At 34.4% G+C, this 19734-nt stretch overlaps 1 protein-coding gene across 6 annotated transcripts in view; it reads left to right on the top strand.

The window, feature by feature from the left end:
- The window catches only part of ERBB4 (erb-b2 receptor tyrosine kinase 4), a 1041923-nt gene that overhangs the window by 878655 nt on the left and 143534 nt on the right, over window positions 1-19734 (top strand). For all 6 annotated transcript variants that reach the window (XM_074312694.2, XM_019727015.3, XM_019727016.3 and 3 more), the window contains one exon: window positions 3111-3296. In XM_074312694.2, coding sequence (XP_074168795.1) covers window positions 3111-3296 — 186 coding nt within the window. The remainder of the gene's footprint in view (window positions 1-3110; window positions 3297-19734) is intronic.

Genomic DNA, 19734 nt, shown 5'->3' with positions numbered 1-19734 from the left:
AAACCAGTCTCCCAGTTGCAGCACCCTCTGGAATCAGTAGCGTCCTTTCTTGCCTGTTCTTCCACCCACATGGCGCCTCTCTTCTCTCTGAGCCACTGAGAGGTCCTACCCCTGGAACTGCTGATGGGTCCCACCTGAGGATGCAATGTCCTTGCCAGAGGGGATGCCTCTCGGTTCTCCATGGGCTGCCAGTCCTCAAGGTATTGCATTGGTGGTCTCAGCAAGGAAGCATAGAAGCAGGTGTGATCCCTGTTCTCTGGTTCCCTCGGGTGTCTGGGGAAGGGGGAATTGTAGGACCTAAACTACTTGAAAGTCATCTGGAAAATGATGATTTAAGCTTCTGCCCATAAAGACTCAAAACCAAAATCCTTTGAGTTCGGCTAATACCATCTTACCAGCTGATTTCTTCTGTTCGACAATGGATGACTCCTTTCTCCAGGCATATGCCCCTCCTGCCCCCACTCTTCCTTACTCAAAATGTAGAACATTACACCTCACATAAGACCCCAGCTGGATCCAGTAAATGCATATAGTCCATTAGACATACCTCATAATTGTGACTAATCTTTAGACCCAGCTGAACTCAAGACTTTTAAAATAGTAGTGGAGGTTAAAAGTGAATAATGTCCTCAGAAATAGCTTTAAGATAATAATAGTAAAAGCCAGATACTTCTACAAGTCTAATGAAGACAACAGTCTCTAGCTACTCACCTCTCCCTTCTTTGACCCCATTTTCCATTGTTCAAAGCAATCACTTTCAACTTTTCGGCGATTTCTCCTGTAACTTACCTCCATATATCTAAATGGTGTGCTTTTATTGTCAATTCTTGTTTCTTTCAGTGCATCATACAGTACTAACTTCTCACTGTGAACAATAGGAATATACCTTTCACTTTGTTTCCAGCACCACCTTTCAGAAGTGTCCCTCCTTTCCCCCTATTTTCCAGTATAGTCATAGGATGTTTGTTTGTATCAGCATTTCATAATTATGTTGTTATGATTATGTAACTATCACCAGCTGTGCTCTGTAGTAAACATAATTATTGTTTTCCTTGTGCATGTCTTGTGTTTCATTTCATATTAATTTCTTTTTTTTAATTTTTGCTTAGTTTTCTATGTATTTATCACAACCACTTCACCTCATTGAGTTCCAGATGTACTCTTAATGTATTTTAAACTCATTAGGTATTTTATCAATTCCATCTTCTTGAATCACCATTCCCAGAACTGTCTGTTCTACTTGAGTTGGGACTGACTGCTACCTCAGTCTTGTACAGCTTTTATTCTGAAATATCCCTTCACTGTTATTTCCTTGTTTCCTCAATTTAATACACTCTTTTACCCTCTGCCCTTTATTTAATAAGCTCATCTAACAGAGAAAGGAAGCATCTAAGATACAACAGAGACAGGAAGCATCTGAGATACATTTTTTTAAGAATATACAGGTCTGAACATGTCTGTATATCCACTGGTTAAAATTTTCTTGGATATAGAATTCAAGATCTAAAAATACTTTCATTTGGGAATAGGAACTATAGTGGTCCCAATGTTCACTGTCTATAAATGTATATAATAACCCTAGTATTTTCATCAGAATACTTCTCTTTCCATTGTGCCTAATATCTATAGTGCACAATTTTTGTTTTTGTTTTGTTTTTGTTTGTTTGTTAGCTTCTCCTAAGGTTGGAGGGGAGAAGGAGATCTGTAGTCTAATCTCTTCCTAAAAAGACTTTGAAGCAATCTTGCTGAACGCATTCCCTCCTGCTCTGTTTACAGCGGTTTGTGGTGCTAATTCTCCTTGAGCCTTTGGTGATATACACCTATGATGTAAATTGGACTTCTTTTTAGTGCCCCCCCATCCCACCCCAGCCCCCGCTAAGTTAGGCTTCAAATGTCTAATGTTTGCTAAGTCAGTTACTACTAGTTAGCCACTTCCTACTTCTAGTACTCTACCCTTATTGCTTCTTTTCTATGATTTTTTGTGTCTGTTTTTTAATTAATTCATTATTAGTATAGTGAAATTGTGAGTGTATGGAAATAAACGTGTATTCAATGTGCCATGCAGTCTTAAACAGAAGCTCAATATAGCTTGATTTTTTTGTTTTAAAAAATTTCAAAGCTACAGGAAATGTTCAACAATAGTACAATAAACATACCTTCATATAGGTAAATTGACTGATAATAAATTGTCATATATATCACCTCCTCTGTGTATGTGTGTGTGATATGTGTGTGTGTGTGTGTGTGTGTGTGTGTGTATAGGCAGTCACACCTGTTTCAAATTCTAACAAAGACTCCTAAAATAACTTTTTGTTGGAAGCTAACTTTAGGATGCACTAAAAAAACATTTTATCTCCATTAAGCAAAAAAGGTCTTTATGATTATGATTTAAAAAAAAACCTAGAAATGATTTATTTCATAAAATCATAAATTTGGAATAGACAGATATTTATAGTCTCACCTAGCTCTCAAATTTTATGATTCTATGATTATGACATCATTTATAATTTTAAAAATAAAATATATTTCAGCAACAGCAAAGTTATGGATCAAAATGTTTTTTAAAATATTTATTGTTCCACATAAATCTACAATGGGCATGTTACTTGTAATTGTTTAAGTTTTGATGTTTGTAATTCATAAATTATACCTGTATATGTTGTTTGAATCCACACTGATAATGGATGACTTATGTTTGGATCACCTTACTCTACCTGTAAATAACTACAGTTGTATAAATTACCGTTCTCTAGAACCAAAGATCAAAGGTTAGAAATCCACAGTATAAGTTAGGATTCAATTTCAACTTATTTGGCAGTAAACAAAATCCAATATAGTCCATATTACAAGGATAGAAAAAATGCTATTAATTTGATATGCACTTATTCTATAATATAACGGTTTTTATTTTGATATATGTATAGTGTTTGTTTTTCATTTACTTTTACTTGCATTAAATCACTTTAAGAATTTAATGTCTTTTCATTTTTAAGTGACTCCACTGAGTGAGAGTACATTTTAAAATCATCAGCACCATTAGTGAACTGCAAGTAACTATACTTGTAAAGAACTTTCCATTGAAATCACAGTGTTATGTTTTTTTCTTACAGGAAGCTCTGATCATGGCAAGTATGGACCATCCACACTTAGTCCGGTTATTGGGTGTGTGTCTGAGCCCAACTATCCAGCTGGTTACACAGCTCATGCCCCATGGCTGCTTATTGGACTATGTCCATGAACACAAGGATAACATTGGATCACAGCTGCTGCTTAACTGGTGTGTCCAGATAGCTAAGGTAAGTGCACACCACTTCCCATGGAAATAACTTTCTGACTTTATGTCTCCTACAACAGTGTTGATATTGAAAACATGTCAAGTTTTTCAATCTATTTAAATGGAATATATTGTATTTGCTATTCAAAGGTATATTAGGGTGGTATTTACATTCAAACCACAGCTCAAACACATGATATACTGATATATTTTTGAATGATTGTATTCTACCATTCATGTTATATTTGACAAGAAGCCAAAACAAAAAGCTTACTGGTAAGAAGGAAAAATACATATCCCTGTGTTTGATAAGGAAAAGGAAAAGGAAAGCAAAGAAAAATTACATGGAAAGGACCCAGTCCAGAAAACTTTCTGTTAAGTGGTGAATCTTTAAAAAAAATGAATATCAGAATGCATTAAAATTTTGGCACAGCGAAGAGCCCTAAAAGATTATCTATTATTATTATTATTATTAATGCATGAAATTGTTTTGTCAAGTGAAATCTTACTGGGAAATCTAAAAATATAAGTGCATCATCATAAGGGTGTTGAGAGGATTTTCTGGTCCGTTGGTCCTTTCAGAGAGTAGCATTAAGACCATCTGATGTGCCTGAAGATATATACTGGATTTGTTTGGCTTTTTGTTTGTTTTGGTGTAGTTTGGTGAACAAACAAAATATAGGAAACAAAAGGTTGAATGTCTTTATTGTTCCATTTTTGGGTTCTTTTATTAAACATGTACATTCCATTCTCAGTATTACAAATGGTCAAATTCTAAATGTTTTCCTAGACATTTTGTTAATTCTCAACTGGTCTTTAATGGTTGGGTTTTGTTTGTTTGTTTGTTTGTTTGTTTGTTTGTTTGTTTTTGGTCTGGCACCATGTCTCAGGCTTGTAACGTACATAAAGGAAGTGTCCTCAATCTCCGTAACTGGCGTCATGGGGGAGGTGGATCTGTGGTAAACTTAGGAACTACTCCACTGTAGTGGACTATGGTTTTCCCACAAGTTACCTGATCTTACAATTTTTCAAGCAGAGCCAGAACTAGATTTTTTTATATGACTTCTCCTAATTTAAATCTTGGCTCTGGGACCAAAGCAAAGCATTCATGTCCTGCAGTCCAACAGTGTGCAATTTCTGGTACATATTCTTTACATTCAAGAAACCACTTATGATTATCTGTACCGGGGATATTTCTTGAAAATTTTCTCCTGGATAAATAGGGCTGAGATGAGATTTAATTCCCTATTTCAACTCTTAGTTACATTAAAACATGACCTGATATTCTATAAATTCTACCATTTTGTTCATCTTTGTATTTGTATAATATAAATGCCAAAATATCAATTTGGTAGTGTTAGCCTGTTTTTTTGTTGTTGTTGTGGTTGTTGTTCTTTTTTAAAAATGCATTACTCAAAGAAGCAGAAATTTGCGATAATTCTTAAAATGTAAACCCAAAAACATATTTGAAGGAAAAGCCAGATTTAGTTTTATATATCGTAAATCTAACTATAGTTTCTTATGGACCATGTATTATCATTTTGTGAATATTGCATGATAAACTCACAACTGAGAGGATTCTTTATGGTAATGAAATTTCAAATATAACCCTTCAAAAATTGATTTACTTATCTGAGAACTTCTATAATTTATAAGGTGAGCTAAATATGCAATAGGAATTCTCAAATCATCCTAGCACTATAAATGAAAACAAAACTAAGTTTCAAATTTCTTACTTCTTCTCTATATTTCCTGCAGCGTTCTCCATAATTTAGGTTTTGTCCTTAGGGATACATGGCATTAATACATCATTTATGCAAGACTGTACACTCTAATAATAGAAACTGCTTTGAGTTCCCCGAATAATCACAGTTTTAAACCTTTTTGCCTTTGCAAATGCCATCTCTTCTGCTGAGAAATCTTTTTTCATAGCTTCCTGATTCACAGAACACAAACACTGATTGGGCTTCCTCTCCTTATGGAGCCTTCCCTGGTCAACCTTTTTCCTCTCTAAATAGACGTAATTCTTCCTTTTCTGTGTTAGTTTTGGCTGTTGGTATCTTGAATGCATTTTTGTTATTTTAAAGTTATGCTATGTGTTTACATAACTCTCTGACTATACGGTGAGCTTATTTAGTCATTAAGGCTTCGATATATGTTGGTGGGTACCTACCAGCATGTGCCAGGTACAGTGCTGACTGGTGTGTAGAGCTAACCATGAGCTTGGGACTGCTTCTCTCTGTACACCCTAAGAGCACAAACAGGCATTCAACAAATAAAGAAATTAAGTACAGGATTCAACACTGTGGTTCAGATTTTGAAGAAAAATAATTACGAAGGAGACTTCAGGGCAGACCCCAATGAGTCCTAAGGGATACGACTTTGGCTATGAGAAGAAAACGTCAGCACAGGAAAGATTACAGGGAGCCCTATAAATATGGTGACTAAGTAATTTATCATCTAAATGAAACAATTTTAGAAGTGAAAGGAGGCTCTATTAAAGTATTTACTCCAGGACACAGGCACACACATAAATGTCCTAAACAGAGCAAGGCAGTAACACTGTGTAGTCTGAAAAGTTTGCATTTTATTATAAATTCCATAGGTAGTTATTGAAATATTCTACCATGGAAGTGACATGATCCAATTTATGTACATAATCCAATCTATGTTCATACCAGTTTATATATGGAAAATAGATTGAGGTAATATAAGAATGGAAATGAGGATACCAGTTAGAAATCTGAGGAATAATGAAAATAAGGAGACATAAACGGAATTAAGATATATTTTTGAGACAAATTTAAGGCATTTGATTACTGATTAGCTGTAGGTGGTGAGGGATGGGAGTCTGGTGATACTATTTCCCAACGTGGAGAAGGCTGAGGGATTGAATTCATTTGTAGGAAAAAATTGAAAGTTCAGTTCCAGACATGGCAAATTGAACAAGTTTATAGAACGTGAAACTGGAGCTGTCAATTAGATAGTTGAATTTGGTCGGGACTGTAGGTATGGAGTTAGGAGTTACAGGCATTTAAATATAGGGGATTACCTAGGGATTGACTGGGTCTGCTTCATATTTCTTCTCAGCACCTAAAATTGGGTCTTACATATTGCAGCCATTTAGGAAAAGTATTTAATAAATATTTTAACTCATAAAGACAATTGAAAAATCTACCCTTCAGGAGGGAATCTTTTCTTAATCTGTTTCCCTCCTTTGGGGGAAGAATTGTGTAGTGGAAACAACATTAGGATAAGAAGGACCTACAGTAGTATGTAGATGGCCATTTTTTGGTTTTGTGAGTTTGAGTAAGTTATTAATCGTCTCTGAATTTGATTTCTCAATTTATTAATGGAGTTAATAATTATTACATTTTTCCCTCATTTGCAAAGTGTGTAGAAGAGTATTTACCTGTGGTAAGTTGAAAAACAACCCTCTGTCCACAAAGATGTCTTGTACACTCCCCAGAATCTATAAATATGTTACTTGACATGTTAAAAGGAACTGTGCAGATGTAGTTAAATTAAGGATTTTAAGATGAGGAGGCCATACTGGATTGCCTGGGTGGGCCCGATATAATCCATGGAAACTTATTAGTGGGAGGTAAAAATATCAGATAAGAAGGAGGAGATATAAAGATGGAAGCAGAGTTGGAATGATAAATCTTGAAGATGGAGAATGGGGCCACAAGCTGAAGAATGTATTCTACTTTTAGAAGCTGGAAAAAGCAAGGAAACAAAGTCACCTGTAGAACATTCAGAAGGAATCCAGGCCTGCTGACACGTTGATTTTAGTCCAGTGAAACTGATTTTGGACTTCTGATGCCCAGAGCTGTAAGAAAATAAATTTATATCGTTTCAAGCCACTAAATTTGTGGTAGTTAGTTCCAGCAGTAGAAAACAAATACACTCCCTCACAATGATTTGTGAATATTAAATAAAATAGTCTATGTAAGGTCCCTGGCTCAGTTCCTAGAACATAGAGTATTCAAAAACCATCTCCTTTTATTAGCTAGTGGTTGAAAACCTCAAAACAAAGAATTGTTTTATAAATGTCTATAAAATATGATTAACATTGTCTGAATAAACAAGTATTTTACAAATAGCTATTTCAGTCACTTAGAGACTTCTTTTTCTTTGCTTTCAAATCTTACCCAGAGAGAGTCATGAAACTAAGTGCAGTATCATCATAATTGTTCCATATTCACTTTCATTTTGGCTGCATTGCTTTTTTGTTGTTGTTGACAAAGCTTGGAGGAGAAGGTATGATGCTGTAAAATAACCAATTTATATTTGTGATATATCTGTGTAAAGATTAACAGTATGTAGAAGAAATAATGCTTATAGCTAATATTAATCAGTTACCCTGTGTGAGCCCTACTGTATGTTTTATTCATTAATTAATTTGTGTCATCAAAGATTCATGAGGTATCATTATTATGTCCATTTCATGGATAGAGAAAGTGAGTCACAGAGAATTTAAATAACATGGTTAAATTCACACAACTGGTAAATAGTGGAACCACTAATCCATTTTTTATGTATAAGGAAGTAAGTATTCCTAAAATATTTGCATCCATATTTCAAGTTTCTTTCCATTCTTCCATTGGTTCATTATTCCACAAAATTTTATGTAATAGAAACACAAATTTAAACACCAAAATTGTCTCTTAGAGGCAGCCATATTTTCTCAGCATATGCTTCATTTGTAACTTACTTTAATTTGGTATGCAGAGCAGAAGTGTTATTATTTAATATTCACACACTTCCAATGCCTGCCTGGTGTTCTATGAATCCAGGATAGAAGACAATATTGACAATCCTTGTCTCACAGTTGTTGCTAAGGAGTTCAGCAAGCAACTTAAAAGACAATGTAGCAGATTCCAAAAAGAGGAGGTGAGTTTAGAGTGGACAAACTTCATGGTGAGGAACACTGATAATGATTAAGTCCGTGTGAATAAAGCAGGTCTTACACTCCTGGCATCTATTTGGTGCTATATGTATATTGTGTTACCTAATCTAGTTATAGTTAATAATTCCATGGTTCTCCCAGTTTATAGATAAGGAAAATGGGGGGAAGTGAAGTCCTAAAGAACACACCGTAAATTGAGATGTCTGGATTCTGTTCTATACCACCAGGTAACTGATGCCCCAGCCTGGTCTTTAAACCATTCTGTTCTTTTTCCTCTACATTTCCTCTACACACACACACACACACACACACACACACACACACACACACACAGCAGTTCTGAATTTGAGGAGTGGTGAAGAACATGACGTTTTTTCTGCAGTTGTGCCTCATCATTAACCCATAAAGAAAAGATTCTATTTTGAATAACACTTTTTATCATCTTCAAAGGAATTCTTGCTGTGTTATCATCAGCATCTAGGTCACATTTTCAGAGAAAGTACTAGTTATTCACTCATGGGGGAATTTTTTCACCTGAATGTTTTCTTTATAAAATATAATAAAGCAAACTCAAAATTGTTCTTTGAATTATTATGTAGTATAAATACTGATCAGAATTGACACTATAAGAATTTAATATGTACAAGTTAACACTAACTTGTGTTAAGCATATAGACGCTAGAACCAGACTGACTAGTTTGAAATCCCAATCCCGCCACTTATCTGCTGTGTGGTCTTAGACAGGTTAGTTAATCTCTCTCTGCACCCTGAAAACGGGGATAGTAATGGGACTTACTTTAGAGAGTATTTATGAGAATAAGATAATATTTGTAATTTGCTAAAAATTTTGTTTAGCATAGAGTAAAACTGTACTATTTAGCATAGAGTAAGAATGTGTTATTTGGGATAATATTTGAGATGGAAACAGTTAAGAAAGACACATACACATACATTCATAGTTCGAATACCCTAATAATATCATTTTAAAAATATCTAATTTTTAAATCCCAGATATAACAGTTTAAACATTTCTTCTTAGACTGCCTGGGAGTAGGAGGACATAATCTACTATTTAACATACCTGATTTTTGGAATGCAGAACTTGAATCTTCCATTCTCATGTGATTTCCTATACAGTTTTTTTCTACATGTGCTATTCACATGATTTCCAATTTTCATGTTAGAAACTGGATTGTTTGTAATATTGAGAATATGTGAAACCGCCAGTGAACTGGCAAAGATCTGAGGTCAGGAGTAATTATTTGAATAATATAGTCCATTACTGAAGAAAAGCAAAGGGAAAATTTTAGCTTTTCAATCTCAAACTAGAAGAAAAATTAATATTGGGTTGACTTCCTGTCACTGCACAAATTTTTGCTCCTGACTCCTTTCTAAGGAAAATTATTTGAAACTTTTTGCTACTGTTGTTATGGTATTAGTAAAGCCTGAATACTGAATATAGGCTACTATTATTTTTCAAAATCCTGAACTCTTCCTAAGGGCTTTACTGGCCTATTTTATATTATTGTCAGATTTCCTTCTGGAGCTCTAATTGATTTGCAGTTTAAATCAGACGTAAAGTCCCAACAGCTTTCTTTTTCAGTGGTTTACCATTGAAACTAGTTAAAGAGATGATTCTAAAAACATATGTCAGTTGTCCATTGTATACTTCAAAATGATTCATTGCCTGGTTAAGTCACAAATTGATCCAAACTTAAAATTCTTCCAAAAAGAAATGGAAATAAAATAAATCTGTATTTTCAAGAATAAAAAACTAACCTAATATATTTAACCAAAATAATTTAAATTTTTCCTATAAATAAAAGACACTCGGTCGTATTTTTACAAATAGATTAATCCAAGCATTTATGTTTGCTAAGTATTGTTCAAAGGTCAGCATGACTATTAGGACAGTTTAATGGATTTCCTCAATTAAACTTTTTTTCACACTCTATTTGATCTCAAATTACTTTGTAAGCTAATGAGAATTCTATTCTGAAACCTGACTTTATGTGGCCATTGAGAGGTATCTGTGAATCTTAGTTTTTTTACTATTGGTGGCAGAGTGGGAGTTAGTGGGAGGGGTGAGGAGGACAGAAGAAACTTTCTCAATTCAGAACCATAGTTCACAATTATTGGAAGTCTTGAATCCTTCTTCTGTACACAGATACAAAGTTTTCCTTAAGGCCTGAATATGTTACATGAACAGAGCCCTCTTTTCCATTTTTCTCTAGCAGCAGCTACACAGGGAAAGAAAAATGTAATTGCCTGTTTCATCCAGCCATTTCCTTCTGCATGAATACAATTAAATTCAAACCTAAATACCTGATGCCAATTAAATTTATGATCTGGGTACTGAAATTTTTTTATTTGTTTGTAGTCAAGACTAGACTCTATATGTACCTGTGACCTCAGTCATATCCATGGGTGTGTATATAAATGATTTAGTTATATAGATATAGATATAAATATAGATATGGACACGTATATACATATATATATATGGAGACAGAGAGAGAAAATCTATTATTTTACCATTTTATATGTTTATATAGATTTTATATATAGTAACATAAAATTACATATTTTTTTACAATTTTACAATTTTATATCTTAATATATATATATATTAACTACTATATATATACATATATGTGTGTATATATATATATATATTATAACATATACAATTGTAAAATAACAGTCTGGAGTAAAAGCAGAATACTACTAATATTCTTGAAAAGATAAAATCGGCACTAATTACATTTAATAATATAATGATATTTAATACTGTATAGAAGTTTGCAAATACCAGTTTACTGAATATGTCTCATGGGTATGTTTTGACACAAAGAAATTATTATGTGTTATAAAGATGAAATAGAAGAGAACTTTCAAGATTAGAAGTCAGTAATAGTGGCATAGCTAAACTCAATTTAGTTACAATTCACAATATAAATTAAAATAAAGGAATTATATTTTTTCTAGTCATATAATCTATTTTGGGAAAGATAAGGATGTAAAGTTGCTTAACATTTACATTTTAACTGCTATTATTTAACTTTGAATGGATTAGATCTGTAGGGAAATTCAGTGGCATAAATCTTTCTCAATATTAAGATTTTATTTGGAGTACTACGCTCAGTGACTTTCCCAGGGTAACGCTGCAAGTTAGTCCAAGGATGAAGTACTGAACTCAGAATCATGGACAGGACATTGATTATTTCATGAAGAAACAATGTTTTGTTTTGTTTTTTCCTGAAGTATTGGTCTAGTCAGTGAATTTTTCAAAACTTCTATGCGTTTTTTGCATCCATGTTTTAATTATATAGTTGAGATTTGAATCCCAGAAGAGAATATCTATGCTTTACCAGAAGGGATTCATTTATTATTAATTTAAAAAATATGCATATATATATATATATATATATATATATATATATATACACACACACACACACACACACACACACACACACACATATATATATGTTAAGGTATGCTATAGCAGGTATCACCCCACGATCTAAGGATTCAAGAAAGAAAAAACAATAAGAAGTCCCTCTATTACAGTTTTTATATCCCACTGGGGAAGATAGGCACAAAAACCAAGTAAACAGAAATACTGTCTCATTTAGTCAAGAGGCGATGTTCCCGTCCATTGTTTTTTTAAGGCAGGATTTACAAGGAAGAAGCACCGTGTTCCAGTTTCAGCTGTAGTGCTTATCATCTGTATGACTGAAGCAAATTACTTAGTGTCTCTAAATCAATTTCCTGACCTATAAAATGGGCAATAGCCTCCATTTGTCCAGCTGTTGTGATGGTTAAATGAAATCATGTATCAGCTATGCATATTTGCTACCAAAACTTGAGTGCGTAATGTATATTATTATAATATTAAGTAAAATGGTAATATATTGCGTGATATTTTTAATCATCAAAACTAATTTAGACATAACTTCTATAGAAAAAAAGCATAGTCTAGCAGAAAGAATATGAACCATAGGGAAATCCAATTGTGGTTCGAATTCTGAATCATAGTTACGACAGTTTGGAGAGTCATTATCTCTTGTACCAAACGAGAATATTTATGCTTCCATAACCTAGGTTTATCACATTTGAATCAGTAAATAAATAGAAACAACTGATAATAATCTGAAAAGTTAGACAAAAGTTTCTAGGAATATAAAGAAGAGCAGTGTGTGTGTGTGTGTGTGTGTGTGTGTGTGTGTTTGTGTGTGTGTACTTCTTTATTAATTTGTACACATTTTTATAGTCTTTCATTCATTTGTGTTTCTATTTTATTCATTTGTACACATGCATATACTCATGAATATAGCAAGAGTCCATTGAGAACCTACAATGAGTATAAGGGTTAAAGAAAATAGATTTTTTGAATTAGAATCCCAACACTACCAGTCGTTTGCTGTAAAATTTGGGGCAAATGTCTAAAACTCTCTGAACTTCCTTATCTAATATCAGGGTAATAATATTTACATCATAGGGTTTAACATAAAATAATAAAACATGTCAATATCTTAACATGTTGCCTGACACATAGTATTACTCATTAAATATTGACTTTATTTTTTTAATCACACAGTATAGTGCTCTCTAGGCCACCCATTTCACAGGTGGATTGCTAGACCTTTGTATAAACAAAGAGTTCACTTGGTTTCTGTTTTGTTTGTTTGTTTCCAGGACAAAACACAGCCTGCCCAGATACGTTTTTTTCTATCATTTTCTCATGTTAAATGTAAATATATATGACCTGATACAAAGATTGGAGAACCATCACATTGTTTTTCTAAATTAAATTTATTTGAGCTCGGTGTTCTCCTACAAAGTTAGTCTGAAATCCCATTTTAATCATTAATCGAGAGATTTCCACAGGGATTCTCCTAGGGGTGCTGAAGAATCCAATGAGGAATACATGGTGCTTGGCAAAAAGGGCAGGACCTCCAGTTTGCCGACCTTTGTAGTTGGTACATAAAGGTGTTCCTTGTTCAGCTCCATGGAGCAGAGCTCTCCAATCTGTCTGTCAGGTATACCATGTTTCCCCGAAAATAAGACCTAGCAGGACAATCAGCTCTAATGCGTCTTTTGGAGCAAAAATTAATATATGACCCAGTCTTATTTTACTATAATATAAGACTGGGTCTTTAATATAATATAATATAATATAATATAATATAATATAATATAATATAATATAATATAATATAATAATATAATATAATATAATATAATATAATATAATATAATATAATATAATATAATATAATATAATATAATATACAGGTCTTATATTAATTTTTGCTCCAAAAGATGCATTAGAGCTGATTGTCCGGCGAGGTTTTATTTTCGGGGAAACAGGCTAAGCAATCATTACAGCTTCCAAATCACCATCCCTCCTTCATTTTTATTTGGCATATAATGTAAAAGTTATTGCTCATCAGTCTGGCTCTGGGATGTTGGCTATACTCATTCACATGTCAGTCAGGAGCTTGTCTGGCTGTCAGCTGATCTAGACTGGGCTGACCGGGCCAACTGGGCAGTTGGGCTCTACTACACATAACTCTCCTCCTCCATCAAGCGAGCCGGAGCATGTGCCCACAAATCCTGCCTCATGGCATTCAGTCCCTCAGCGCTTGGGTATCCATCTACACACCGTACCATGAGGGGCTTGGGACTTCTGTGGGAACAGAATGAGGGTGGGATCCTATGTCCTCCCACCTCCAGCCCACTCACGGTCCCCTTCTGGGACTGCCACCAGTGATTCCCCTTTCCCTTTTGGAGAACCTAACCTTTTTTCTTCTGGTTGTTGAGTTCTGCTGCTTCCATGTTTCACTTTCACTTCCACTGCTAGATAGAAATAAGTCCTATTCTCAAACACAAAACCTAAGTGAGGCGTGTGTCTTGGAATTGCAATTCCAGGTCCTGCAGCGCAAAAATCCTTAAAAATATTTTAAAGATGGAGAGCTCAGACAGAAACACCCAGATTTTCCTATTTATTCTGAAGAACTGAGCACAAAACACAGGTTGATATCTTTTTTTTACTAGATATGCTTTTTTTTAAATTTGTTGATGTGCTGTTGGTTAATAAAATTGTATAGATTTCAAGTGTACAATTCTGTAATACATCATCTATATATTGCATTGTGTGTTCACCACCCAGAGTCAGTTCTCCTTCCATCACCATGTATTTGACTCCGTTTATCCTCTTGTACTTCCCCCCTCTCCCTTTACCCTCTGGTAACCACTAAACTGTTGTCTGTGTCTATGAGTTTTGCGTGTTTGTTTGTCTTGTTAATTTATTGCTTTCAGTATTATATCCCACATATGAATGAAATCATATGGTTCTCGACTTCTTCTGTCTGACTTATTTCACTTAGACTGATAATCTCAAGATCCATCAATGTTGTCACAAATGGCACTATTTCTTCTTTTCTTACGGTTGAGTGATATTCCATTGTATATCTGTACTACATCTTCTTTATCCAATCATGTATCAAAGGACACTTACCAGTATATACCCCAATGTTCATTGTAGCATTATTCATCGTAACCAAGACACACATTGATATCTTAATAAAATAGTTTGCTGTGTAAATAAAAGAAAAGGTAAGCAATAGGAAAATTTCATGGAAAGGACCCAGTCCAAAAAAGTTTCTTTGCGGAGGTGGTGAATCTGTAAAACAATGAATATCAAACTTGTTCAAATTTTGGCACAGCAAAGAGCCACAGAAGATTATCTGGTTCAGTGAGTTAAAACATTTTAAGGCATCAACTTGTTTTCTCATGGAAATCTTACTTGAAAATCTGAACATATAAAATCAGTCCATAGCTGCAACAGCTGAAGGGTGTTAAGAGGGCTTTTTGGAACCTGAGAGTTTCCGAGGTTCCCACAGACCAGCTTTATGAGCACCTGATGATGTACCTGTTTTGAAGGTGAAGAAACTGAAGCCTAAGTGAATGATAAAGTCAATTTCACCACATTGCATCTTAGTGACAAAGCCAAGAGCTGAACCCATGTACTACCCTGGCACTCCTAGGTGCCCCAGACTAGATCTACTGATGGCCAACATCCCTTACTTCAACTCAACAAGATTTGTTGTCCTCTTGTTTGTAATTTAGGTGAAATAATTACTGCAGTGTTAGAGAGAATCAGTCTATGTCTTGTGATAATTTTTAAATGATCTAATGAACTTTTCCCCCCTATGGAATATTAAATGAAAGGCAGCTAACTTATTTTTACTTCTAAGTACTTTGGTGTTTTCAGTTTACCATTCAAGATTGTTGTTTGTTTGTTTGTTTGTTTGTTTTTCTTTTCTAATTTATCTTTTCTAATAGTTTCTCTCTCCCTCTTTATATCATAATGGCTAATAACATAATGGCAACCTCCCAAATTGGTGATAAAGCACCTGGCTGAATTTGAATCGTGTTTATCCCGTCCCTGAAACAAGCTCATGCTTTTGTTTCCTATGTACCAAATTCTCATTGCCTTAAAGGAGGACAAAATATAAGGGGCAGTAAGGCATAAAAGAGAATCTCAATTGTACCAGATGCAAATGAATTTTATTGAGGCAGTTTCTAGAGCACGGTCCCAGACTTGCACTGAAGCCTTAATTATTTCTTTAGGTTTGCATTAAATATGAAGATCTCTCACTTAGGCAAGAAGTCATTTAGTTTGTTTCTTGTCTAACCTATAAAAAAAGCAAGGTTCCCTTTTGTTTTGTTTTGCCTGTGGCTTTGTTTGGCATGCTGAGCTAATTCACCTGGAAGTTTCTCCATTCTATAAGTTTCTCCATTCAAAGGTATTCATTCAGTTACCATACACATCCAGAAAGTAAAGAGCATAATTTCTTTACTGTAAATGTATGCTTTAGCTAGTACTTTCAATGTGCTTTTTTGACATAAAATTGAAAGCTGCCCAATCCAAATGGATCACATTGTACTTCAGGTGTGTAAAGTGCTCACAATTACATCTATTAGTCATGACTATGTGAAGCTTAGTATTGTGGCAGATTTTAGGTACACGGTGATTTTCTCAAATGTAAAATCTAAGTAGCAACACTGGCATAACTAGTTTATGGCTCCCCTATGGACTTTGTTTCTAAAACTATAGAGGGAGATGGGTGTTACAGTGTTGCTTTCAGGAAGTTGTGATATATATTCATGATCTTTCAGATGTATGCATACAATGCCATTTTCCACAGATTTGAGATGTTTAGAGTAATTCAGAGAGATAGGACTTGCATTTCACTGCACTTAGGAGAAACAAAGGATAAGGAGATCAAGAGATTTGACTGGCAACAGAAAACACATACGAGGACTGAAGACAAAACGCAGATTTAATTCTTTCTCTAGAAAAATCTTTTTAAAAACCTTTTTGTTTTTATTTTGAGATAATTGTAGATTCACAAGAAGTTACAAAAAACTTAGAGAGATTCCCTTGTTCTTCACTCATTTTCCACACTAATAACATCTTGCCTAACTATAGTACAATATTTAGTCTGCACAGCTTATTCAGATTTTACCAGTTTTACATAAATTTGTGTATACATGTGTATCTGTGTGTATAGTTCGATGCAATTTTATCACATGCATTGAATCATATAACCACCACCATAATCAAGATATAGAATTATTTTATGACCTTTTGCCATCCCTTTATAACCACATCCACCTCCTAGTTCTTTGTTTTTAATTGTACTCAAGTCTCACTGCGATCAATATTTTTAATAATGAGTTATTTTTTAACATATTTGAACTCAATTGTGTTTCATACGTTACAATGGATATATATTACTCTGAACAGTAAGATTGAGTCTCACATTAGTAATTTGACAGAGTCTTATTTAGAAGAATATCCTCTATTGATTTGCACACAGCCATTCTAGAACAGCAGTTATGAAAAAGAGGAACTTGGTTGTGTGTAGTTATGTGACATAAGGGGGGTGCAACAGTCAAAACGTACTAGAAGATCCTCTTACAATTACTAAGTGGGAACATCTACACTCCTAATTCTGCACCTTCTAATTATCATAGGAATGTGCTTTAAAAGGTCACTGGCTGCAGAAGAGGGATAGCTCAATCCAACCCAGGAGGGCATGGAGCCAGATGGGAGGGGAATTAGGTTAATAAGGAAGACAGGCTGAGAGTGAATGACAGAAAGCTGTTAAGTCTTTATGCTAATCTTCTGTGTTCCGAGAAAGTTCAAAAATCTAGAATAATTTTAAGTATTCACAATGAAATAAAATATGCATAGCTTGTATGATAGGTATGTATATGTGTGCATACAAACATGGATACACATGAACACGTGTACATAGATCTGATATATATATATATATATATTTCTGTATATCTTGAATATCATTAGCAAGAGGAATTTACATATGTTTTAAATAAAGAATAGTTTTATGAATCCAAAATTATACAACATCCAATTTTATACACACACACACACACACACACACACACACACAGATGTAGGATGGGGAGAGTCATTATTGTCGCAATTAGAAGTATTAGGCTAAACAATATTTGTACAAAATTTCACTTCCCTTCCTTTAAATTTGATTTAATCAAAAGAACATTTGACAGATGTTATTTTTCATCAGGCTAAAGTGAGAAGTGAACAGAATCTATGGGTCGTTGTGGAAAGGAAGGGGGAGCTGCGTGGCTATGAGCACAGGAAGAAGAGTGGCTACGGGTCACAGATTTTATCCTTCATTAGGAGTCCTGTTCCTAAGCTCCTATCTTCCCCATCACAAAGTGAACGAAGGATGAGCTTAATGACAGTCATCTATCAACCAGCCACATTTTCAGCTTCAGGATCCTGCTATTCCCAATGCTCCATGCCATGGCAAGGCTAATTGTATAATTATGACACTACATCACCCACTCCTCATGCACTTTCACTGGCAAGGACTAGAACTAGGGACTGATGATTATCGCCCCGAGCAAGCACATTAGCGAGCATACAATTTACTAACGGGGCCGCTCTATTAGAATCTGGAGTACAGAAGGCTTAAGCCAAGGATTTTGTTAGGCAGTCTCTTGTAGATTAAATATCAGACTGAGTTAGGCTTTAAAATTAAAATTATTTTATTTTTCAACAAAAGGAATGATTCTCTATATTTTCATATTCTTTCTACTGTGTATTAAGAATTGCCAAAGTTACTCTGTTAAAATGAAATAGAATTTATAAAGCCTTCACCAAGAATGAATGAAGTGCTAAATAAAGGAATATCCTTAAGTCAATTTCGATACGTGTTTAAAGAATTCCATAAAAGATAGTTAATATGGGTTAGAGTTGCTTCGGTGATATCAGTACTATTCTTAATCTGTACTGGTACTCAGTTTGTGAAAATGTGTGTGTGTGTGTGCACCTGTGTATATAATCTTTTTTAAAATTTTGAGTCCAGTTGTATATGGTTTACTTTAAAATTTTTAGATGGCTATTTCTTTAAAGCTTTGACACATCACGTCAGAACAACAACTTAGAATGACTCGTTCCCACTATAGAGTGGAAGAATGTATGGCAATCCTTATACCAAGTGTGAATAGCCCATGGTCCTTCAGGGTGGTGTTGACAAATTTTCATGAATTCTTCCCAGTCCATGATATACAACTAATCTTGACTGGTGTTGATCAGAGCTTTGGTGGAACAGGTTGTCTTGTCATAGTTTGGTTTTATATAGCTCAACAACAACAGTCCGCGGCAGTAACAGTAATGGAAAGTAATGACCCTTATTCTCTTTAACCTGAGTGTTTATGAATTCATGAAGCAATTTAAATCCTGTACTAACAAAATCAGCTAACACTTGTATTGAGGTTATACTTGCGATGGAGCTAAGGGCTTTGCCTGGAATACCTCTTTTAATTCTTACAACAACTTATAGATACTGTTATATGTGGTTAAATGAGTTAATATATGCGTATGTATATGCACATAAAATACCTTACACAATGCCTGGTATATAGTAACACTTAATAACATTAGCTATCATTATCATCATCATCATCATCATCATCATCATCATCATCATCACTCTTGTTATTGTTCATATTATTCCCTTTTCGTGAAAACACTGAGACCTGGAACGGTTAGGTAACCTGTCCAAAGTCACAGACTAATAAGCTTGAAGGTGTGATTCTGGCCTTGATGGTCTGCCCCTCAGCTTGACCTAAGCATTTCTACACACTGCCTCTCTCAGGGTCATTTATTGTATCACTAGGGACAGGGCAAGGTCGCAATCTGAAGCTAATAGGTAGTACTCATGCCTAACCAGTTGTCCCTCTTCATTTGATAACCAAAGAAAGTATATCTTTTTTCCTAATACAATCAGTTAAACTTAAAGTGTAAAATTTTATCCAGACCAGGTAACTTGCACCATAATTTTGTGGAGAATGTGGGAGAGCACACACTGTATAGATCAGCGTAATGATCTGATTACTTCTAGAATCACCATCTTAGTCACAGCTACTCTTGTTATTATCGTCCCATAACTTTTTTAATAAAATATAACTAAGTGGACTG

This window comes from Rhinolophus sinicus, chromosome 17 (genome assembly GCF_057876585.1).
Source record: "Rhinolophus sinicus isolate RSI-liver-muscle chromosome 17, RSI-T2T, whole genome shotgun sequence".
Lineage (NCBI taxonomy): Eukaryota > Metazoa > Chordata > Mammalia > Chiroptera > Rhinolophidae > Rhinolophus > Rhinolophus sinicus.
Note: the sequence above shows the minus strand (reverse complement) of the source record. Positions and strands in the feature narration are given on the sequence as shown.